Here is a 25,911-nt window from a genome sequence, read left to right as displayed (position 1 = left end):
AAATGTTAGTGTTCCACTTTTCGGAACACTAAAAATCGTAGTGTTTCACTGGTCGGAACAATACAAATCGTAGTGTTCCACTTACTTCAACTGTACTGGTAGTGTACCATACACGTCTGTTTTGTTTTTTGAGGTAAAATGAGATCAAATAATAAAAAAATAAAAATGAATATAACTTTATTTGCAATTACAATAGACAGGTTTTTTGGCCAGTTTTTGTGACAAAATTATACAGCTTTGGGTAAAATTTTCATTAATTTACACAACGAATATGATTTCTCCCATAATATTTGGATATCTCCTTGTAAAATGTTAGTATGAAATTTTTTCTTAAAAAAATTATACCTGAATCCATCTATGATTCATACTTTTAGAAAATTTTAGCAAAAATATTCAAAATTTGGTGATTGTCACTCAAACATAATTATTACCTGCATATTCACGAAAAGAAGTGTACAAATTACTCGGATATGAAAAAAGTAGTTTTATGATTTTGGGATAAATATTACAAAACCACTTACAGGTACCATATAAAAAACGAATTGCATATATTTATTATTGGAATATTCTTCCTTTTTATGATTTTTGTACAGGTAGTCTTATGCAATACATTTTTCCGATCAGCGCAATCGATTATAAGCCAAAATGAAATCAAATGGAATTTTCAGTTACGAGTTGGCCGTCACTAGACGCCCATTTTTATTTATAAAATATTTATGATGTAAAACTGTTGATGCTAATATAATATTACTAATTTTTAATATTATATAAACAAATAAAAATTATATTTATTAAATCTATTGAAGAACAATAAAAATATAAATTTTATTCATACAAAAAATAAAAGATAAATACATCTTTTTGTTTTCCGACAAATGGAACACTACGTTATTAAGTGTTCCGCCAAGTGGATCACTACCATTTTTGGAGTTCCGCCAAATGGATCACTACCATTTTTAGAGTTCCGCCAAATGGAACGCTACGATTTTTAGTGTTCCGGCAAGTGGAACACTACGATTTTTAGTGTTCCGACCTCGGTACGCTACGATTTTTTAGTGTTCCGACCGCGGTACAATACGATTTTTTGTGCTCCGACCGCGGTACACTACGATTTTTAGTGCCCCGACTGCGGTACACTACGAATTTCGTTGTGCTCCGGAACAGTAACACTAAAATATTTGTTAATGTTTGTGTACCGGAACACTAACGCTAAAAATTTTTTAGTGTTTGTGTTCCTGCTACGGTACACAACGATAGTGTATCGTTTTTTGCGAACACTGACAAAGAGTGACGACGACGATGTCGAAGATTTCTTCCTCATAATTTTTGTTGACGACTGAAGTGTTTGAACAATTTTTTTTAAGAAATTAAAAAAAACATACAGCCAGACAAGAACAGGTTACATCATTATATAATCTATTCAATACAAACTTTTCATGATGTTGACCTCCAAACTTTTGGGTCGATTATGGAAAGCAACCTAACTCCAGTTGAAATAAAACTTAACATTAGGAGCGTCTTGTTTCTTTTCCAGTAACATTTATTCAGTAAGTTCTAGTTTGGAGAGTAAGCGTTTTTTACTCTCTTTTGCGAATATACTGAGAAAAGTAAACAAACAACATTTAGTAAGATTTAGCAAATAAACAGCTGATTCTTTCGAACGTTCCCACGCCACTCACACCCGCCCCTGCCGACCGAGGGGGCCACCTCCCCATAACGTGGAGAGAACGTACACCCCATAGTCCGGACTATGGAGGGTTAGTAGTGAAGGAAAATTACTGGCTACAGAATTAACATCAGCCAGTCTTATATTAGTTGTTAACCATAAACAAAAACACCATAGTTTTGACAAAACATGCAAACAGAAATATTACATACACAATTGTCTGGCAACTATACCTCAATTATAGACGAATAATAGAATTTTTTAATACATGAATGGGGTCAGAAAATGATACTCTGTTATATAAATAATTATAAATTTCACATAAAGCGCGAAGTGGATTAGTTAGTTCATAATTATGTCTAACTAGGGATAAGTTAAGAGGTAAATAATTACGTGTTCTACGGGAGGGAATATTAAATTTTATTTCCCCAGTTAAAAAGTTTGAGTCAATTTGTCCACGTAACAATTTTATTATAAATATTGCTCTAAGCATTAATCGCCTTCTTTCAAGAGTTGGAAGATCAATCAGTTTCAGACGGTTAACGTACGGTGGAAGTGCTTCAAGAGCCCTAAGAGCAAATAAAAGAAACTGGGTTTGAACCGATTCTATTTTATTAGAATAATTTTTATAAAATGGGCTCCAAAGTACACAGCCGTATTCCAATGTGGGTCGAACAAGGCTGATGAATAGACGTTTAGTTATATACGGATCATCAAATTCCTTAGACCATCGCTTTATAAAACCAAGCAACGATTTACAGATGACTCAATATGTAAATGAAAACGCAATTTGGTATCTAAAATAATACCAAGATCTGTAAACGAGTCTACAGAGTCAAGTTTATGAGAACCTATAAAGTAATCAATAGATATGGGACTAGTCCTAGAAAGAGTTAATTTTTTGCACTTCTTAAAATTTAGCGTCATACCATTAGAACTACACCAGTTTACTAATGAGTGTAGGTCATGTTGCAAATTTAATGAGGAGTTAAGTGTATTTAGACTACAAAAAAGTTTTACATCATCTGCAAACATTAAAATATTAGAAAATCGGATTACAGATGGAAGATCATTTAAGTAAAGGACAAAGAGTAATGGACCCAAGTGGCTGTATAGATTATATCAGTTTGGAGTTTATTGATAAACCCATTGTGAACGTGACACATAAGCTCCATTAGGTTAGTCAATGTAGACCTCCCTCTTAAAAAGCCATGTTGGAAAGGAGATACTATAGATGAGACAAAGTGGGAAATTCTTCGAGAAACCAAGAGTTCAAATAACTTTGGAATCGCACTCAATTTGGCGATGCCTCTATAATTTTCAATAGTGCACCGACAACCAGTTTTGTGTAAAGGGATTATATAACTAGATCTCCAGTAAAGAGGAAAATAACCAAGGGATAAGGAATAGTTAAATAAATCTGTTAGAGGTAAGTACAATTCATATGCAAAAGACTTTAATATAGATGATGGGACACCATCTGGACCAGCAGAATTAGAGGTTTTTAGAAATTTCAGGGCATTTAATACCTCATCTTCCGAAAGTAAAAAATGTGGAAAATGGTTTATCTTCTCCATATTGTAGTTATAATTAAAATTAAACGAAATGTTTGTTTGTAATCTACTTTTCATTTTTACTAGATATTCTGAATAACACTTCTTATTTTCAGTATTATACTTATACCTAGCCAACGAATAATTTCTGTAATTTGCTGGAGAATTATATTTTTTGAATTTTTTAAACAATCTACTCTTTACATTACGCAGGCGCCTTAGATAAGAAGATGACCACGATGGTTCACTATAAGGATTGACTTCTATGAAGGGAATGGATAATGATAACGCTTCATTTAAAGTTATGTAGAAAGAAGAAATGCGTGAATCCATATCACCCTTAAAATCCCAATTTGTGTTGGATAAAATGGAATGTAGAATATCAAAGTTGGCTTTCTTAAAATTTAGTTTAAGCTTTTTTTGTTTAACATGATCAACATTAGTTAATTTATGCTGGAATTCCAGACTCACATTAAGAGTTGGGTGATATTTGTCTTCAGGTTCAGAAAACGGGGAACATCTACATATATATATATATATATTTATCGTTGATGAAAATACTAAGTCTAATATTCTATCTTTAACGTTGGAGATATTATTAATTTGGAATAAGCATTTATCAAATATTGTTTCCCAGAAAATAGCCATGTCAGAAGAAGTTGATAATGTTGATGAAGTAGGCACATAATCGATATTATTGTCACCTAGAACCCATGTTAACTTTGGAAAATTGAAGTCACCAAAACAAACATTTTCACAATTAGATGGCATTGAATTTGAAGCTTGCTTTATTAATTCAGCATGTCTAAGGTAAACGTCGGTTTCAGAGTTAGGAGCTATATATGAACAGGTTAAGATAAAAGATAAACCTAAATAATTTAATCGAACACAAACAAATTCAGTATCTGAATTATTATTTATTGAAACGCACTCAGAGGCAATGGAATTATGTACAGCTATCAGCACTCCACCGCCGATTTTATTAAGTCTATCATGCCTATAAACTTGATATTCATCTGAAAAAATTTCAGTATCACCAATCTCAGGTTTAAGCCATGTTTCAGAGAAGACAACAATTTTATAATCGCAATCGAAAGATTTAAGGTAAATATTTTTTAGTTTAGTATTGAGACCTCTTACGTTTTGATAAATTAATTGTAAGGAATTACTTAGTTTTTTGAACCGGATACGTTATCGGAAATAACCAATGGTTTTGCGATGTTGGATCTTTCCCTAAATTCAAACTCTTTTACTAAAATCCCATCAGGCCAAAACGATTCATTGACTAAAACGTTAAATATTTTTTGAGGAATAACAAGTTTAAATGAGGAAATGTCACGTGGAGTTGATGACTTAAACTTAAAAATTTTAAAATCATTTTCATGAAGGCTATGTATTTTAGATTTAATATAATTTCGGATGTTATCTACCGATGTATTAGAATGGAGCCTAGAGATAAATAGAGTTTTTCTAGGAGCAACAACGATAAGTTCACTATTGTCCACAGAGACAGGAGGATTAGATAAAGTTACCGGATTTGCAGATGGAGTAACTTCTATAGCAGGTATACATAAAGAAGAATCAGTCAATTTGGCTTCAGAAGATAAGTTTTCAGTCTGAATACTTGGACCGTTTTGTTTGTTTGAGTCAGCAGTGGTTAAGCCACTGGGTGGTACAGGTGAATATAGCGCCGGCGGCGCAAGATGGTTTTCGGAAGGAGCACTCTTGCTATTATTGCGTTGCGATAAAACAACTGGTGAATTTAAAGTAATTAAATTATCACCATGAGCAACAACCGAAGTAGTCTTCTTCCGTTTCGGAGAACCATCTACATATTCAAATTTGTTAAACATATTCTCAAACTTATCAAGTCGTAAGCATACAGAATTAAACTCTTTCTTCATGGCAGTTATCTCGATTTTAGCATCCTTAAAAAGTCGATAAAAATCGATTTCTAAGCACCTGCAATCGGGGCATGCCCAACGAAGTCCATTTTGACGATCAGTAATTAAGTCAAAATGACGACCATTAAAACCCGCACACTTAAAATGAGCAAATTTTTCGCAAAGCCAGCATGTTATTAAACGTTCAGTAACGCTGGTAATGGAACAGCCCTTATACAAACAAGCCATTGAAATAACAATAACTGCCTAAAGTTATGCGACAGTAAATTTAATTAAAATAATAAGCTTTAAATTTAATACGAAAACAATCACAATTTAGTTAGCGCCTGAAAATATGCTCAACTTTTACAAAAACTGTTGATGCTTGAATAAAAGATAACAACAGTATGACAGCAAAACGTCAAACACGTATAATAAGAAAATAAGAATATAAGCACTAAAAGAAAAATAAGGAAATAAAACTATAAACACTTTATCACCAAATTAACACTTAAATGCACAAACTAACACTTTCCACTTTGTTGCTAAATGACAAATTTACGAAAAAGTTGTAAATTTATTTAAATAACAATGTATTAATAAGTAAATTTAATGAAATTTGAAACACAATATTGACACAACACAAAAACTCGACTTTACACAACAAGCGTTGCCAGACTTCAAGAAAACATTTGATTTGCGCCAAAATAAACAACAAACAAAGGACAAACACAATTATTTGTATTGCATTTAATATTAAAAATAAAATGAATAATAAAAGGAAAATTGATTTGGCATGTTCCCCGGGAACATTTAAGCTTCCTGCATAAATACAATGTCCTCTATCTGGAACTTGCCTAAAAAAAAATATAAGGAATTAGTTTCTAATTTAATGAAACTTTGCACTACTTACGAATTTCTTCCATTTTCTGTAATTTTTATAGAACTTAATTTCAAATTGACCTTTGCAAATTAAAAAAAATGTTTTGAATAATGTGTTTGGTCGTAAAACAGCTGATCCAAAAATGCTGAGTTTGCAAAATCTTACTGCTTAAAATTCTTTCAGTAAACTCCAGTAAGTTTATTGTTGTTCAACTGTCAAACTTGCTCTCTCACTTGACTCTCTTTTTCTGGATTTTTGTGTAAACAGACAACGTATATTAACATTTGATAACAATTGTTACCAAATATCGAGTAAACAGACAGAGCCATTATGAATATCAACTTTTGCCAGGTGCCGTCGATAATACTGTTTTGACACTTCTGCAACTAGAAATATTGTAAACAAACAAAAAATTGAATAGAATATTTCAGAAAAGCTATTTTTAAGTGATGATCAGCTCAGTGGAACTAGGTTTTTATAATGAAAATGATGTGCAAGCGTGGAATCTATTAGAAGGCATTTAAGAAATAAATCCAATCCATTAGAACTACCATCCGTTCTGTAAGTAGATGTTTATGGGTCGATTATGGAAAGCAACCAAACTCCAGTTGCGAGTTCAACTTTCAACGCAATTGAAATAAAACTTACCATTATGAATATCAACTTTTCTCAGTTGCTGTCGACAATACTGTTTTGACATTTCTACAACTAGAAATATTGTAAACAAACAAAAAAAAAATGAATGAAATATTTCAGAAAAACTAATTATATGTGATGATAAGCTCCGTGGAACTATTTTTTGATGATGAAAATTATGTTCAAGGTGTGCCATTTATTAGAAGGCATTTAAGTGATAAATCTATTAGTTCTGTGAGTAGATGCTGAAGTTTAGACAAATGTTCAATCAACTGCTCAACCTTAGCTTGAAGGCGTATTTTCGACTACCAAAAGATGCCGTTGTGTACATAGATGAAGTCTTAAACCCTGATTTCCGAAAAGCATGGCGGTCAACAGCAATTCCTCCTCTCTTAAAAATCTGTGCAGCTCTGATGTTTTTTGTGGAGGGAAGTTTTCAAAAGTCCCATGGCAATAACTGCACCATGGCATGGCTCAAACGACAATGTCAGTGTTTTTCGCCAAAGTTATCCAGCTAATAGAGGAAAAACTGTGTAAAATTTTGATCGTATCCAAATTAACGGAGGAGGAAAAAGGGACGAATAATTTTTTTTATTCGAAAACTAAGTTTCAGGGTGTTGTCGGATGTATTGATGACATACACGTACATATCATGGACCCAAAAGAAGATGTTCGCCACTTTCTGCCATTCATTTGGAATGCGTGTTGGTGGGCCATACCAGTTAAGGTGTTCTGAAATGGCCTTCCACACATCATCGATAGTGGCTTTGGTTTGACCAAAAGTCCGCTCGCCGCGTGCTACATTTGGGTGAGCTTAAGGACCCCAAATTGTTCTTTTGTAGTAATATTAACCATTATTGGAAGCATACAATGTTCAGTTATTATAAACAGCAACCAGAAATAAGTAGTTGCAGAAAAATTATATTTGAAGTAACTGAAGTTGACAACAGTTGCCACCCATAATTCAAATTTGGCAACTGGCAACGCCACTAAACTATGGTTACCATCCGTAATCGACCCATTTATTTGAGTGGAAGCTGTGACTACTTTAATGTAAAAAATGTGTAAAAACAGGTTGAGGTGAACATGTTTTCTTTATGTTCTCTATCGATTTTGAACAAGCCACTCATTTCACGGTCTTCGTCTACAAGTCTACAACATGGGGACTACGTCTCCTTTGTATCATTTTTTAAAATGTTAATTGCATCTACCTTAAAATGATGCTGATATTTTGAAGTTCGATTTTGAGTGTTTTTTGAATCCTACTTCTAACTTTAATACGCAAACAGAAATTTCTAAAAACCGATTATAAGATTATTTTAGTCGCGAATCTGGGTAATTTGATATACCGCCTTATTCGGGATATTTGCTAGGGAGATATTTCGCATGTAAAAAAATGTCTCTTTCACATTCTTGCCTTATTCTGAATGAATAGGGAGATGCAAAAAATTCGAGATGCGGATTCGAGTTTTCGAAAATGGTGGTTGAAAAAAAGATTTGTGTTGCCATATTGTAATTTAAGTTGTAATGTGTGTTGCCATATTGCAATTTAAGTTTTTTTTTTAAAATTGTTACTTTTTATTGTTATTTAAACTTTATAACAATACAAATGTGAAATGAAGAATACGCTTTATAATTGCTTTGTAATTAAAGGAAAATAAATTAAAGTTTGAAAATATGGCAACCTACAATATGGCAGCTGTTCATTGTTTTGATGTAATTTGTTGCAACAACTGCAATAGAAGATTACAAATAAAAGAACATTTGTTTATGATGGCAAAAATACAACGAATAATAGGAAGAAATCTGCGATTGAATTAATTAATTCACAGTTTGTTCGCGCCAATATGGCAACACTATTTTTGTTTATTACTTTATAATTCTATTCTTTCACTTGACATTTTACAATGTCATTTGTATTACACGATCTCCCTTTTCTCTCCCTGAATTTGCATCTCACCGCGAAAACACGTTTTTGTTCCGCTACAATTACAATTAAAATTTATTAAATAGAATTTATTAAAACAGAAATTTATCTGAACCAGCATTTTTATTTCGCCCCAACATTTTATGGTCCTTCGGTCGCGGATTAAATTATTATATGTTAAAATATAAATATTTAACAAATTAATAACCCGCGTAAGTACATAACCACAATGGCTGTGAATGAGGTTAAGGTACGCGACTCAGCTTCCAGAGCGATAAAGAGGTATTTGGAGGCTAGTAAAAGAGATGAACTGGCTTTTAATTTAGAAATGGCCCAAAACTTTTGCCTGCTTCTGGAGGAGCAATGGCGACGATTTACCCAAGCCCAAGAGAAGGTGGATTTGTCATGTGGCGTGGAATACGAGGTGGAAGAACATGCTCGTATTCAAGCAGAGGATTGGTATTTGCTCGCCAAAAGCAACATTGATAAATTGCTCGTCCCGCATTCTACTACACCTGAAAATGAAGTCGCCTACACTCAGAATTCCCCCGCGGATGTACCAGTAGCAACTGCGTCCATACAATTGCCAACGTTTGACGGCAGCCCAGGTGACTGGGTGTCATTCCACGATGCATTTAACTCGCTGATACATACCAACAAAAACATCACAAGTGGACATAAGCTACATTACTTACGCAGTTGCCTTAAAGGTGAAGCTTTGCAAGCCATCAGCGGACTCAAAGTAAGTGATGCAAATTACTTCGAGGACTGGAATATTTTAATAGATCGCTATAAGGTTATGCGACTATTAGTAGAAACGCATTTCCATGCCATATTTACTATGGAAAAGTCTACGAAAGACACCGCTACTTCAATAAAGTCCATTCATGGTACAGTTTTGCAAAATATTGCTGCCCTACGGGCACTTGGCCGCCCCGTGACCTTTATGATGATTGCTTAGTATACTGGACAGTATCAAAGCTGTCATATGAAACCCGCAAGCAATGGGAGTTGTCACTAACAGATGACTCGCCGCCCACATTTGAGGAATTATCAGACTTCCTGCTCATAAGAGCCCGCTCGCTAGAAATGCTTACCAATTCCGCTCCGCCTAGCCAATCAAAACCCACAACAAAACAATTCAGAAAGACCACGAGTGCATTCCATAACAGCGCCACAAGCCAGAGATCTATCAATATGATGAATATGCCAAACTGAGTGTCGCCAACAAATTTGATGCGATTCGACAGAAGAACGCATGCTTTAATTGCCTTAGTTTAGGTCATATCACAACCAGCTGCAGAAGCCTGTCAAAATGCCGAATATGTCTCCGCAATCATCACACCTAAATCCACGAAGCATTTTCCGAAAATTACCAACGCAATTCGGCCGCAAGTCAATCAGCTGGTTTTGACAACTCACAACCCGCTCAACTTAGTACAAATTCGCATTTTGTGTCATCATATAACCGTCGCCACCGCACAGTATGTAAACAGCTTTAATACAGCTTTTACTACGAAACACAAACCGCAAAAGCCAGTACATTCGCATTATTGGGTACAGCTTTAATTCGCTTAAGAGTCCGGCAGACTCCAACCCGCTAGAGCTCTCTTTGACAATGGCTCCCACGCAACTTTTATAACGGAGGCATGTGTTCAGCGCCTTGACATACCTCGCAAACCCGCATCAGTAATGGTAACAGGCATTGGAACATCGCCAGGTGGTGCTGTAAAGGGTAAGGAAAATTATAACTTTGTCCTGAATCATCCACTAACGTTTTCAACATCAATGCTCTCGTTTTACCAAAACTGACAAACGATTTACCCTCCGTGGAAATTCCTATCGGGCGCTGGCCACACATCGAGAATCTATGCCTCGCAGACCCGTATTTCGCACATCCCAAGGGTCCACCGGGAACGCCAATGGCCTTCAATACACATTTAGGCTGGGTATTATACGGCAATATCAGTCAGCCTGCCCTAACGTACAAATTGCCAATCTTCATTGTGACCTACATCTTTCCAGAGTAAGTTTTGGGAAGTGGAAGAGCCATGTGCGAAAAAGCATTACACGGTCGAGGAAATCGCATGTGAGGAACACTTCAAGAGAACTCACAGTCTAGCCAGCGATGGACGCTCTATCATTCAATTGCCTTTTAGAGATTCTTTGGCACTGGGAAAATCTCGTGGAATAGCATTGCGAAGCTTCACACGTTTGGAAGCAAGGCTGGTCAACGACGAAAATCTGAGAGCCCAATACAACGCATTCATAGACGAGCTTATTTCAATGGAACACATGGAACTGGTACCAATGACGTATGAGCCAACAGAATACTGCAACTACATGCCGCATCATGCAGTGTTAAAGGATACCAGCTCCACGACAAAACTGCGCGTTGTATTTAATGCCTCGATGAAGACGTCCACAGGTCTTTCGCTGAACGACACCCTCATGGTGGTGCCGCAACTACAAGGTGATTTGTACTCAATTCTGCTGCGATTTCGTCAGAATCGCTTCGCCATGATGGCAGATGTGGAGAAAATGCACCGGCAGGTGTATGTAGCAAAGAAGGATACAGATTTTCAAGGCATCGTCTGGCGTCGATCTCCCGCAGAACCTGTCATGGACTACCACTTATTACGAGTTACATACGGTGTAGCTTCCGCATCTTATTATGCTGTAAAATGCATGCAGCATACTGCAAAAAACGCAAACGAAAGAGTTGCTCGCGTCATTACCCGAGGCTTTTATATGGACGACATGCTCAGCGGTGCCTCCAGTGAGGAGGAACTACTATCGCTACAAGCCGATGTATCAAAACATCTATCAGAAGGTGGTTTCGAGCTTCGAAAATGGGCAACGAACTCCGCGAAGCTCACTCAACGCATTCCGCAGACTACACATCTTGTTGATGATGAAGAGGTTCGAACGCTAGGTAACATATGGAATACAGCAGATGACAGCCTCTCATTATTGGTTAACTTAAGGGTGTTACCACCAAAAATATCTAAGCGTTTATTCCTATCCGACACAAGCATGCTCTTCGACCCGTTGGGATTAATTGCTCCATGTACTATACGTTCGAAAATCTGGATGCAGGAATTATGGAGCGCTAATGTCAATTGGGACGAAGATTCGACCGTTGGATTGGTACATCAGATACCACAACCACTGAATTTCACGTATTCGCTGACGCTTTAGAACGAGCTTACGCAGCTGCTCTCTACGCACGCACTGTACACCCCGATGGAAGGGTATCTGTTTCATTGGCAACCTCCCACACTAAAGTAGCACCGCTAAAAACACAAACAATACCCCGCCTCGAGCTTTGTGGAGCTTCATTAGCAGCTAAACTTGTTCGAAAGGTAAATGAAAGCATTGGTAGTGGCTTTAGAACGTATGCTGGGACAGACTCAACTGTTGTACTCGCGTGGTTGCACGGCCATCCTAGTCGATGGTGTACTTATGTTGCTAGCCACGAGGCAGATGTCCAATAAGTTCTTACCCCTGTAATATGGAATCATGTGCGCTCAGAAAAGAATCCAGCAGATTGTGTTTCTCGAGGCATCAATGCTAGCCACTTGCTACAACATAACCTTTGGTGGAATGGACCCGATTGGCTACAAAACAGTGTACCCACATGGTACCGGTGCCATACCAATGAATACTCAACATGTCTTGAAGCTCTCAAGGTAGCAGCCGCAACAGCTCAAATCACCACTGATATTGAGTATTGGGATTTGATTCTTCGGTACTCCTCATTCAACAAACTCGTTCGCATCACGTCCTACTTGAGACGCTTCACGTACAACATCAAGGTCAAGCTACAAAATTTAACGCCCCGCCGAATCGCTATTGGTAAAGTATGAACAACATTTTTCATTTCATCAAGAACTTCTTACTAGTAGAGAAGAGAGGACTGTATCAAAGTGTAGCAGTTTACTTCGTTTAAACCCATTTCTCGATGACCAAGGTATTCTCCGTGTAGGAGGACGACTACGACGTTCGAATCTGCCCTATGAAGCCCGCCATCAAATTGTTTTGCCTAAAGGGTCACCGCTAGCAAAGACTATCATATTCGAAATTCATTTATACACCTTGCATGCTGGTCCACGTATCATTCAAGCCACGCTTGAAAGACGATTTTAGGTAGTTGGAGCTCGCAGCCTTGTTCGCAAAATCTATGGCAGCTGTGTAAAATGTACAGCAAGGAATAATCGACCTGTGCAACAAGTGATGCCAGATCTAGCCGATTTTCATCCTTCTAGCCGATTTTCATCCGCGCGTTGCTTCCTGCATACAACCGTAGATTTCGCAGGCCCGAGGTTAAAGCATACTTCGAGAATAACGTGGCACTTTAATCCGCCTAGCGCGCCCCATATGGGTTGTTATTGGGAGGCCGGCGTAAAACACGTAAAGTACCACCTAAAGCGAGCACTCGGTGACGTTTTGCTGACATACGAGGAATTTAACACTCTTTTAACTGAAGTGGAAGCCTGCGTAAATTCCCGACCACTTGTTGCTCTATCATCCCAACCAGGAGAAGAAAAAGCCTTAACGCCTGGCCATTTTATCATGGGTGAGCCATTGAAATCATTGCCCGAACCTAACACCTCAAACTTTCGGGGTTCACTCTCGCGGAGATGGAATACTATCAGTGCAATGCGACAGCATTTTTGGCGCCGTTGGAAGACAGAGTACATATCCAGTCTTCAAAAACGCAATAAATGGTTCCTTCCTACTCCTAACCTTGCGTTGACGACATAGTCGTAATACACAATCAACTAGCCCCGCCTACAAAATGCAAACTAGGACGAGTTATTGAATGCCGCCCTGGCCAAGATGGTCGAGTAAGGGTAGTCCTGCAAACTAAAGATGGTCAATTACTTCGCCCCACCGCTAAATTAACCTTGTTGCATACTAAACTTGCGTCGAGGACCTAATACTTTATTGTATAATTTTTCATATTGTTAAAAGTTGAACTTTTTTTTCGAACGTTCCCAGCCTCACTTTCCCACCCCTGCCGACCGAGGGGGCGACCTCCCCCTTCGTAGGGATCGCGTACACACCATAATCCTCATCATGGTGGAATGTGAGAAGGGAATAGAAAACCAGCTACAGAATCTACTCCAACAGCCAGTTTATTATTAAGTTGCACTACTCATTTAAAAATACAATTATATTAGATTTTATAAATTCAACATTCTTGCTAAAATCTACATTAGAGTACACAGAATTAAAATCAATACAAATTTTACTGAGTGGATCTCCCATAGAATAATTTGTGCGATGAAAATCTACATGTAATAGTTGATAATATCTACTAGATGGAAAAGGAACATTTATTCTAATAGATGAAATTATGAAATCAGAGGGTATATTACCATTTAATAATTTTAGTACCATCATAGTGTTCAACATAATACGTCTACTTTTTAATGTAGGTAACCGAATTAATTTTAACCTGCTAGTGTAAGAAGGCAACACAAAATCGCTATTCCAATGTAAACCCCTCAGTGCAAAAAGTAAGAATTTTTTCTGCACTGATTCAATTTTATCGGAATATATTGCATATTGAGGATCCCATACAACAGAACCATATTCTAATATAGGTCTAACAAGAGACGTGTATAGTTGTTTTGTTATATAAGGATCCGAGAATTCTTTGGCACACCGTTTTATAAAACTTAATACACCAAATGCTTTATTTACCATAGAAATAACATGATTGTTAAAGTTTAACTTTGGATCCATTAAAATACCAAGATCCACGAATGTTTCAACTGTTGATAAAACCGAACCGTTAATATTGTATTGCCTCATCAATGAAGAATTTACTTAGCCCCGTAGTTCAAGGCGGCCGGCATGTTCGCGCCAATATGGCAACACTATTTTTGTTTAATACTTTATAATTCTATTCTTTCTCTTGACATTTCACAATGTCATTTGTATTACACGATCTCCCTATTCTCTCTCTGAATTTGCAACTCACCGCGAAAACACGTTTTTGTTCCGCTACAATTATAATTAAAATTTATTAAATAGAATTTATTAAAATAGAAACTTATCTGAACCAGCATTTTTATTTCGCCGCAACACAGTTTATTATTTCACTACATAATTGTGTACCTTTTTATTTAATTCCGATATTTTATCTCCCCAAATTCTTAAAGTGGGCAGTTATGTTATGATTTGCTCCTAATCCTTTATTTTTTTCCTTCAAATCATGCAAATGATAATTTTGAAAAAAAAAATATGTTTTTAGCCTTATTATTTTTGTTTTTTCATAATTTTTATTTAAGCTTTTCACTGTTAAGCGGCTCATCTGGCAAATTTGGGTTTTCCATAAATTTTAAAATGTTTTTCTTGTGAGAAAGATCCTTACCCAAAATGTCTCTATTTCTCCTCAAAAATACATCAAACTAGACTTAAATATTCCTTATTAACTTTATACATTCCGTGGCAATATTTGGTTCAGCATGCATCGTTATCAATAGGATAAATGGCATTTTTTTTTGTTGTTTTCCAGTTAAAAATTTGCATACAATCGTTTATAATATTCTAAATCATCATAGAATAAATATTGTGTAAATATTTTTCATAAAAATATTTATTACTTATGTTTTTGTAGTCAGCTCCCTTTGAATTTATTAGCGAAAAAATTCGCACAAAATTTCATCTCATTCTCCTACTCCCTGTAATCCAGAATACCTATTACATAAATTTTTATATTTGTCAATTAAATGATATGGGTGCCTGCGATTAGTAAACCTTTTTACGTTTCGGATGACATAAAATCTTCTTCGTGAAAATCCACCTACTAGAACGGCAGAAACTGGTCTTCCAAAAACACGAAATTTGAAAAAAAAATCTTTTTAAAAATATCGCGGATTTAACTGCATTTTCTGTGGATCATTACAGGATTTTGAACTTTTCGAAAGCAGAACTTTAAAAACTTCAGCCGAAAGAGTGATGTACCCAATTTATCTCAAAAATAGTGTGACCTGGGTCATCCATGGTCATCCGCATTGAAATAGGTATACAGTGAGCAGCAAAAGTCATGGTACCCAATACAAATAAAAAAATATTCAGTAATTACTCAAAAAATAATTTACAAAATTTAAAACAATTATTTTTATTTTATGTATTCAATCCTATACTACAAAAATGAAAAATAATATTCCATTTATTTGTTCCAACAAACCATAAAAATCAAGATCGTGTCAACTCGAAATTTTTGCACAGCATAAGTCATGGTATCCCTGGTCAGAGCTGATATTACACATTATTTATGGGACAAAATCGTTTAGTGAAATATGTGGCAACTATTTAGAGTTTTGTCAAATTCTCTTTTAAAACAATAACGATACTTTCCACATTTCCAAAAGCATTTGCTTAGTGCAACAAGTGAAAGCAAGTATTTTTTAAAATGCCTAGAAAGGAACTAACTATTGAAGATCGAAAAATAATAATTAATAATCATGAAATGGGAAAATCGTATTCCGAAATAGGTAAAATGATAAACAGTCCAAAAAGTGGTTAATCGATACAAAAAAGGAAATATAATTGAAAACAACATCAGAGAGGAACGAAAAATTTTATATATTATCAAAAAATATTCATATAACAGCGCTCCTACAATCGCTGCAGACTTAAAAGAATCATTTGGGAAAGCAGTTTCAGCAGACAAGATGTATCAAGGAATCAATATACTTTTTATACAAGGATAAAATATATGTACAACAAAAAGGAATGCCTATGGGCTCGCCAATATCGCCAGTGATAGCAGACATAGTCATGGAAAACCTACTTGACGAGGTGATGAATAAATTAATCGAAAAATCAAGACTATTGACGAAATATGTTGACGACATATTTTGCATTATAAAAAAGGACGAAATTGATAACACTCCCAAAACTTCAAACGCTTATAACAAACTTCAGCGTTTCGCAATAGAATGTGAATCAAATAATAAACTTCGTATCTTGATTCCACTATACTACGATAAGAAAATTCTTTGGTTCTGGATTGGTATCAAAAGCCGACTGTCTCCGAACGAATAATAAATTATCACTCCAAACACCCTCGACGAATAAAAATAAATACTGCGACGAAATTTATACGGAGAGTTTTCAAAATTAGAGACTCTAAATTCCATCATAAGAATGAATGTGACGTCAGAAGAATCCTGCAGATGAATGATTTCCCATAAACGATCTCATAAAAAACATTCCGAAGAACGACATATGTACCTGGTTTTTCCGTTTTTCCAAATCAAATTTATACAACAGAGACGAATACCAACTAGCTTTAAAGAGCAGTAATACAAATAATAATTTCTTTAGCCGGGCAAAATCGCAGATTCCCACACACGACAAATCCAATGTTGTGTATAAAATTAAGTGCAATGGAGACAATTGCAACATATGCCAAATGGTATATGTTGGAACCACGAAAAGTAAACTAAAAACTAGACTGAGTGGGCACAAATCGGAAAAAAGAATCATTTAGAATATACTCCGAATCTCAAAGATGTAGACATCCTAACACAAGAGAACAACTACAAACGAAGATAAATGCTAGAAATGTTACATATAATTAACATTCCCAGGGAAAAGCGTATGAATTATAAGACAGACACAGAAAACTGTACACAAATGTACAGAAACTTAATAGAAAAGCACAACAAAAACCTTTATGGGTCGATTATGGAGAGCAACCAAATTCCAGTTGTGATTTCAACTGGCAACGCCACTGAAATAAAAGTTAACATTATAAATATCAACTTTTCTCAGTTGCCGTCGATAATACAGTTTTGACACTTCTGCAACTAGAAATATTGTAAACAAACAAAAAATTGAATAAAATATTTCAGAAGAACTAATTATAAGCGATAAAAATCTCATTGCAACTATTTTTTTGATGATGAAAATTATGTGCAAGGCGTGACATCTATTAGAGTCAAAAGTCCCATGGCAATGACTTCAACCTTGGCATGGCTCAACCCACAATGTCGGTGGTTTTGGCCGAAGGTGTCCGGATAATAGAAAAAAAAACTGTGAAAAATTTTAATAGTTTCCAAATTAACAGAGGAGGAAAATGGGAAGAATAAAATTTTTTTCATTCGAAAACAAAGTTCACGGGTTTTTCGGATGTATAGATGACACACACGTACAAAGAAGATGTTTGTCACTCTCTGCCATTCATTTGGAATGCGTGTTGGTGGGCCATATCAGTTAAGGTCCTCGGAAATGACCTTCCAACATCATCGACAGTGGCATTGGTTCGACCAAAAATCCTCTTACCTCAAGCCAAACTATTTAAATAAAGAAAATAAAAAGTCTAAAGATCAGCTATATCAATTATATTTTGTTTTAATAAAAAAATGAAATATTACATTAATTTGTTGTAGTATGGGATTGAATACATGAGGGTCGTACCTAAATTCATGCGTATGCGTACGAATTTATTCACCTTCAAATACATGTATTTCAATGAACGTTACCCAACTACGTATTGCGTATCAAAATATAAAGTTGAAAATTTTCAACATTGACAATGCGAATTTTTGATTTTTTGTTTTTTGAAAAGAGAATTTCAGTCATTGAAAAATTTGTGTTTCCATCAATTAAAAAAATGTTTTTATCCATTTTCGCCGTTTTCCACTGGCACAGATGCAAATAAAGTCGTTGCGTATATGGGTAAAACGGACGTCTAACAAACAATATTAAGGTGAGTATTTTTTTACGGAGCGCAACAAATTAGGTACGACCCTGAAATAAAAATATATACTTGGAATTTTATGAATTTCTGAATATTTTTTGATTTGTATGGGGTACCATGACTTTTGCTGCTCACTGTAGATCGATGTATGTTTTTAGGGTGCTCACCGAAATGGGATGCGCGTTAAATTCATATGGACTTTTCGGAAATTATTCGCGTTTTAATAGTTTTTGGGTACTTCAATGCAACAATGTAGGTCATATTAGCGGTCAACTGAAATTTCGCAAAAAATACATGGATTGGAAACTTCAGTACTTACTGGAAACCGCATGCGCATGAAATGATTTTGAGGATTACGCGATTTAGATGCAATTTAAAATGTATTTTTCATAATATAGTTTTTTTACTATTTATAGAACCCCAAGATTTATTGGAAGGGTCTTGATACTTATACACAAGAAGTGATTATTTTTATATATGTCAATTTGTCGGTGAAATTTGGTTAAAATAGAATAATAACACCACCAATTTTCTGAAATTTCTTGTATAAAATTAAAAAATAAATATGATGACATTATTTCTTCGAACCAAAAACAAATAATTTTCTTCAATATATTATTTTGTTGTCGCTGTAATTTACAAACCGCTACACAGACTTGTGTGATTTTGATATGATTTGATTGATCATGGTGTTTAGATTATATAGATATATTTAAATTAATTTTAAGATTGATACATGTCATTAATGTAATGGAAATAATGGCGTAATCTCCTATTTTTTTTCATTATTTTTTCTCATTTTTCATTTTTTCTCATCTGCATATTCATATTTTACGGAGGAAGTCATATATCTATTTTTTGTTAAATATAATAAAAAGCGTAATTTTAAGATTTTTTCTAATGCCTAAATTAAAACCTCGATAACTTTTCGGCACATCGCGAACAGATTCGAAGTCAGGACATTTTTCTCTATATGTGTACCAAAAATCATTGATGTACCACGAAAACTAAAAAGCCAATTTTTTGAAAATGGAATATTAAAAAATTGTCAATATTGCCCATATATATAGCACTTCCAAATTAAATGAAACCTTTTTCAAATTAAACGAACCCTTTTCCAAACTAAATGAAACCTTTTCCAAATTAAACGAAACATTTTCCAATTGCAACGGTTGCTCAATTAGGTCCATATGTTTATATATAGCTCTTATAAATAATTTGAATCGATTTCATACAAATGGTACACCAAATAATACAAGCCTGCCCGTTTGACATGTTATTTTTCATTGATTTCAGATTGGTATGTTTATTGGGTTCTTTTTCAATTGGTTCAAAAATCTATTAGAAAGTCTTTTGGAGAAAATCAATCCAGAGTTAAAAAATTCGTTCTTGATAATGGATAACGCTCAAATACACAAGAGACAATGAAGATATTCAAAAAAAATTTTTTTTTTCTTTTCGAAAAAATTTACAGAATTACAATTGCAAGTTGTGCTGAATAAATCTCAAATTGTGCCGTTAAGTTTTTTCGATATCATGTACCGTTTTCGAAATAATCGATATTTTCGAACGTATGGCAGGATTGCAATCGAACATATGCCAGAATTGCAATTTTCGAAATTCGAAAAAATAAAAGTTGTGCTGGATTGTGCTCGCAGAGCACTTAATTGTGCCGTTTAAAATTTGTAATATCTTTAACCGTTTTCAAGTTTTTGCAATTTCGAATATATTATATAAAACCAGTATTCTTTACGAAAAATCTTTGTAAATTTGGTAAAATACAAATATCAAAATGCTCAGATTTCAACATTTTAATTTTTATGGAAATTATAAGAAATTGTCAATTTTAGCGAGTAACGAGTAGCGATAGAAATTTGCAATGTATGGCGATAAATTTGTGCTAGGTTAGCAGAAATCAGCACAACTTTCAGATTTTCTAAATTGTATGGAAATTATAAGGATTTTTTCAATATGGACAAAAAATTGTGCTAGGCGAGCACAATTTAGCATATTTTGATATTTGCATTTTTACCAAATTTACAAAGACTTTTCGTAAAAATTACTGGTTTTATATAATATATTCGAAATTGCAAAAACTTGAAAACGGTTAAAGATATTTAAACGGCACAATTAAGTGCTCTGCGAGCACAATCCAGCACAACTTTTATTTTTTCGAATTTCGAAAATTGCAATTCTGGCATATGTTCGAAAATCATATTTTTTCGAAAATGGTAAGAGATATTGAAACATTTTAAACGGCACAATTGTGCGCTCTGCTAGCACAATTCAGCACAACTTAAATTTTTCGAAATTCGAAAATTGCAATCTTGCCATACGTTCGAAAATATCGATTATTTCGAAAACGGTACATGATATCGAAAAAAATTTAACGGCACAATTGAACACAAATTGAGCTTCATTCATCACAACTTTCATTTTTTCGAAATCCGAAAATTGTAATATTGTGAAATATCTTCCTTAATTTGGAAAAAAATTACGGCACAATTTGTCACAAACCTAGCATAACTCAGCACAATATTAATTTTTTCGAAATTTGAAAATTTCTATTCCAACGTACACCACATATATTTTTGTTATTCTTCTTTCTGTTAAGGTGGCGTAGGGGATGGTAGATACCAAGCAACGGCTCCGATTGGCTTTAACATGGCGAAGCCCAGGCTTATCTTGGTCCCTCTTTCATCTCAATTGTGAACACTGACCTCCCCGCGGTGTCACCTGGAGTAGCTATTTTCATCACCCGTTGAAATAGTGAGCTGATATGTGCCGTTACTTTACTTTTACTTTTCCATAATATTTATTCAGTAAGTTCTAGTTCAGAGAGTAGGCCTTTTTTACTCTCTTTTGCGATAATACTGAGAAAAGTAAACAGACAACATTTAGTAAGATTTAACAAATAAACAGCTGATTCAAGAAAACATTTGATTTGCGCCAAAATAAACAAAGGACAAACACAATTATTTGTATTGCATTTAATATTAAAAATAAAATGAACAATATAAGAAAAATTGATTTGGTATGTGTCCCGGGAACATTTAAGTTTCCTGCATCAATACATTGCTCTCTATCTGGAACTTGCCTAAAAATATATAAGGAATTAGTTTCTAATTTAATGAAACATTGCATTACTTACGAATTTTCTTTAATTTTTATATAATTGCTGATCTCAAAATGGCTGAGTTTGCAAAATCTTACTGAATAAAATTCTTTCAGTAAACTCCAGTAAGTTTGTTGTTGTTGAACTGTCAAATTTGCTCTCTCATTTTTGGGTAAACAGACAGCATTTAGTAACATTTGGTAACAATTGTTACTATATATCGAGTAAACAAACGTTTCCACGACAGAGGGGTCTACGATCCGAAACGACCCGAGTCTTACTCGGCCAACGTCTGTCACCTCAGCCCATTGTGCAAAAGCAATAGGGCTGCTACAACAACAAAATGGAAACTAGGACGAGTTATTGAATGCCACCCTGGCCAAGATGGTCGAGTAAGAGTATTCCTGCAAACTAAAGATGGTCAATTACTTCGCCCCACCGCTAAATTAACCTTGTTGCATACTAAACTTGCGTCGTGGACCTAATACTTTATTGTAGAATTTTTCATATTGTTAAATGTTGAACTTAACCCCGTAGTTCAAGGCGGCCGGCATGTTCGCGCCAATATGGCAACACTATTTTTGTTTATTACTTTATAATTTTATTCTTTTTCTTGACATTTCACAATGTCATTTGTATTACACGATCTCCCTATTCTCTCTCTGAATTTGCAACTCACCGCGAAAACACGTTTTTGTTCCGCTACAATTATAATTAAAATTTATTAAATAGAATTTATTAAAACAGAAACTTATCTGAACCAGCATTTCTATTTCGCCGCAACACAGTGTATTATTTCACTACATAATTGTGTACCTTTTTATTTAATTCCGATATTTTATCTCCCCAAATTTTTAAAGTGGGCAGTTATGTTATGATTTGCTCCTACTCCTATTTTTTTTCCTTCAAATCATGCAAATGATAATTTTGAAAAAAAAATATTTTTTAGCCTTATTATTTTTGTTTTTTTCATAATTTTTTTGTTTTTTCATAATCACTGTTAAGTGGCTCATCAGGCAAATTTGGGTTTTCCATAAATTTTAAAAATTTTTTCTTGTGAGAAAGATCTTTAACCAAAATGTCTCTATTTCTCCTCAAAAATACATCAAACTCGACTTAAATATTCCTTATTAACTTTATACATTCCGTGGCAATATTTGGTTCAGCATGCATCGTTATCAATAGGATAAATGGCATTTTTTTTGTTGTTTTCCAGTTAAAAATATGCATACAATCATTTATAATATTCTAAATCATCATAGAATTAGTATTGTGTAAATATTTTTCATAAAAATATTTATTACTTATGTTTTTGTAGTCAGCTCCCTTTGAATTTATTAGCGAAAAATTCACACAAATTTTCATCTCATTCTCCTACTCCCTGTAATCCAGAATACCTAATTTTTCTCCAAAGCGGATTTTTTCGCTTTCGAACTTCATTCAGAATAAGGCGAAAGCGAGAATGCGAAAAAATTCACAGGAAAATGTTGTTCAGAATAAGTCGAAGGGGAAGAGCGAGTCAATTCACCGGGAATTGACATCCAAAATAAGGCTGATATATTTTTGGTATGTAGTATGCACAGCTTCAGAGTAATACTCATCCAAATGTGAACATTTTGTGCGATCAAATTTCTAAAAAACCTTTTTTTCGGGCCAAATTTTTAGATTTGTCAATTAAATGATATGGGTGCCCGCGATCAGTAAACCTTTTTACGTTTCGGATGACATAAAATCTTCTTCGTGAAAATCCATCTACTAGAACGGCAGAAACTGGTCTTCCAAAAACACGAAATTTGACAAAAAAATGGTTTTGAAAATATCGCGGATTTAACTGCATTTTCTGTGGATCATTACAGTTTCAATAAATGAACTGATACGGATTTTGAACTTTTCGAAAACAGAACTTTAAAAACTTCAGCCGAAAGAGTGATGTACCCAATTTATCTCAAAAATAGTGTGACCTGGGTCATCCATGGTTCTTAATGGACCGCATTGAAATAGGTATACAGTGAGCAGCAAAAGTCATGGTACCCAATACAAATAAAAAAATATTCAGTAATTACTCAAAAAATAATTTACAAAATTTAAAACAATTATTTTTATTTTATGTATTCAATCCTATACTACAAAAATGGAAAATAATATTCCATTTATTTGTTCCAACAAACCATAAAAATCAAGATCGTGTCAACTCCAAATTTTTGCACAGCATAAGTCGTGGTATCCCTGGTCAGAGCTGATATTACACATTATTTATGGGACAAAATCGTTTAGTGAAATATGTGGCAACTATTTAGAGTTTTGTCAAATTCTCTTTTAAAACAATAACGATACTTTCCACATCTCCAAAAGCATTTGCTTAGTGCAACAAGTGAAAGCAAGTATTTTTTAAAATGCCTAGAAAGTAACTAACTATTGAAGATCGAAAAATAATAATTGATAATCATGAAATGGGAAAATCGTATTCCGAAATAGGTAAAATGATAAACAGAACCAAATCAGCAGTCCAAAAAGTGGTTAATCGATACAAAAAAGGAAATATAATTGAAAATAAACCGAGATCAGGCCGTCCCAGGAAGCTCAACATCAGAGAGGAACGAAAAATTTTATATATTATCAAAAAATATTCATATAACAGCGGTCCTACAATCGCTGCAGACTTAAAAGAATCATTTGGGAAAACAGTTTCAGCCGACAAGATGTATCAAGGAATCATACTTGTTATACAAGGATAAAATATATGTACAACAAAAAGGAATGCCTATGGGCTCGCCAATATCGCCAGTGATTGCAGACATAGTCATGGAAAACCTACTTGACGAGGTGATGAATAAATTAATCGAAAAACCAAGACTATTGACGAAATATGTTGATGACATATTTTGCATTATAAAAAAGGACGAAATTGATAACACTCCCAAAACTTTAAACGCTTATAACAAACAACAGCGTTTCGCAATGGAATGTGAATCAAATAATAAACTTCCGTATCTTGATTCCACTATACTACGATAAGAAAATTCTTTGGTTCTGGATTGGTATCAAAAGCCGACTGTCTCCGAACGAATAATAAATTATCACTCCAAACACCCTCGACGAATAAAAATAAATACTGCGACGAATTTTATACGGAGAGTTTTCAAAATTAGAGACTCTAAATTCCATCATAAGAATGAATGTGACGTCAGAAGAATCCTGAAGATGAATGCTTTCCCATAAACGATCTTATAAAAAACATTCCGAAGATCGACATATGTACCTGGTTTTTCCGTTTTTCCAAATCAAATTTATACAACAGAGACGAATACCAACTAGCTTTAAAGAGCAGTAATACAAATAATAATTTCTTTAGCCGGGCAAAATCGCAGATTCCCACACACGACAAATCCAATGTTGTGTATAAAATTAAGTGCAATGGAGACCATTGCAACATATGCCAAATGGTATATGTTGGAACCACGAAAAGTAATCTAAAAACTAGACTGAGTGGGCACAAATCGGACCAAAAATCATTTAGAATATACTCCGAATCTCAAAGATGTAGACATCCTAACACAAGAGAACAACTACAAACGAAGATAAATGCTAGAAATGTTACATATAATTAACATTCCCAGAGAAAAGCGTATGAATTATAAGACAGACACAGAAAACTGTACACAAATGCACAGAAACTTAATAGAAAAGCACAACAAAAACCTTTATGGGTCGATTATGGAGAGCAACCAAATTCCAGTTGTGATTTCAACTGGCAACGCCACTGAAATAAAAGTTAACATTATAAATATCAACTTTTCTCAGTTGCCGTCGATAATACAGTTTTGACACTTCTGCAACTAGAAATATTGTAAACAAACCAAAAATTGAATAGAGTATTTCAGAAAAACTAATTATAAGCGATAAAAACCTCATTGCAACTATTTTTTTGGTGATGAAAATTATGCGCCAGGCGTGACATCTATTAGAAGGCATCTATTAGAGTCAAAAGTCCCATGGCAATGACTTCAACCTTGGCATGGCTCAACCCACAATGTCGGTGGTTTTGGCCGAAGGTGTCCGGATAATAGAAAAAAAACTGTGAAAAATTTGAATAGTTTCCAAATTAACAGAGGAGGAAAAAGGGAAGAATAAAATTTTTTCATTCGAAAACAAAGTTCCCGGGTTTTGTCGGATGTATAGATGACACACACGTACAAAGAAGATGTTTGTCACTTTCTGCCATTCATTTGGAATGCGTGTTGGTGGGCCATATCAGTTAAGGTCCTCAGAAAAGACCTTCCAAAATCATCGACAGTGGCATTGGTTCGACCAAAAATCCGCACGCCGCGTGCTGCACTTGGGGGATCTTCCATCCGTGCAATTAAGACCTCAAATTGTTCTTTGGTATTAATTTTAACCATTATTGGAAGCCTACAAATTTCAGTTATTATTGCTAAACACTAAACAGCAACCAGAAATAAATGGTTGCCGAAAAATTCTATTTGAAGGAACTGAAGTTGACAACAGTTGCCATACATAATTCAA

At 34.6% G+C, this 25,911-nt stretch overlaps 1 protein-coding gene across 1 annotated transcript; it reads left to right on the top strand.

Annotated features, from left to right (window-relative positions):
* Window positions 1–8,777: 8,777 nt before the first annotated feature.
* LOC133323155 (uncharacterized) lies at window positions 8,778–11,749 on the top strand. Its single transcript, XM_061532111.1, has 2 exons — window positions 8,778–9,290; window positions 10,574–11,749. Exons 1-2 carry the CDS (start codon window positions 8,778–8,780, stop codon window positions 11,747–11,749), a joined length of 1,689 nt encoding a protein of 562 aa, XP_061388095.1.
* The last annotated feature ends 14,162 nt before the right edge of the window (window positions 11,750–25,911 follow it).

The sequence above is a fragment of the Musca vetustissima genome, unplaced genomic scaffold (assembly GCF_032173495.1).
Source record: "Musca vetustissima isolate MV318-11 ecotype Yass unplaced genomic scaffold, APGP_CSIRO_Mvet_v1 utg22186, whole genome shotgun sequence".
NCBI classification, from domain to species: Eukaryota; Metazoa; Arthropoda; class Insecta; order Diptera; family Muscidae; genus Musca; species Musca vetustissima.
This window is presented reverse-complemented; position numbering and strand designations above follow the sequence as displayed.

What these genes read in the sequence shown, in the direction of transcription:
- LOC133323155 (XM_061532111.1), top strand. Translation starts at nt 8,778, where the DNA reads ATGGCTGTGAATGAGGTTAAGGTACGCGACTCAGCTTCCAGAGCGATA. An exon ending in AAGCCATCAGCGGACTCAAA is followed by an intron (nt 9,291 to 10,573) that starts GTAAGTGATGCA and finishes ACATCTTTCCAG; the next exon opens with AGTAAGTTTTGGGAAGTGGA.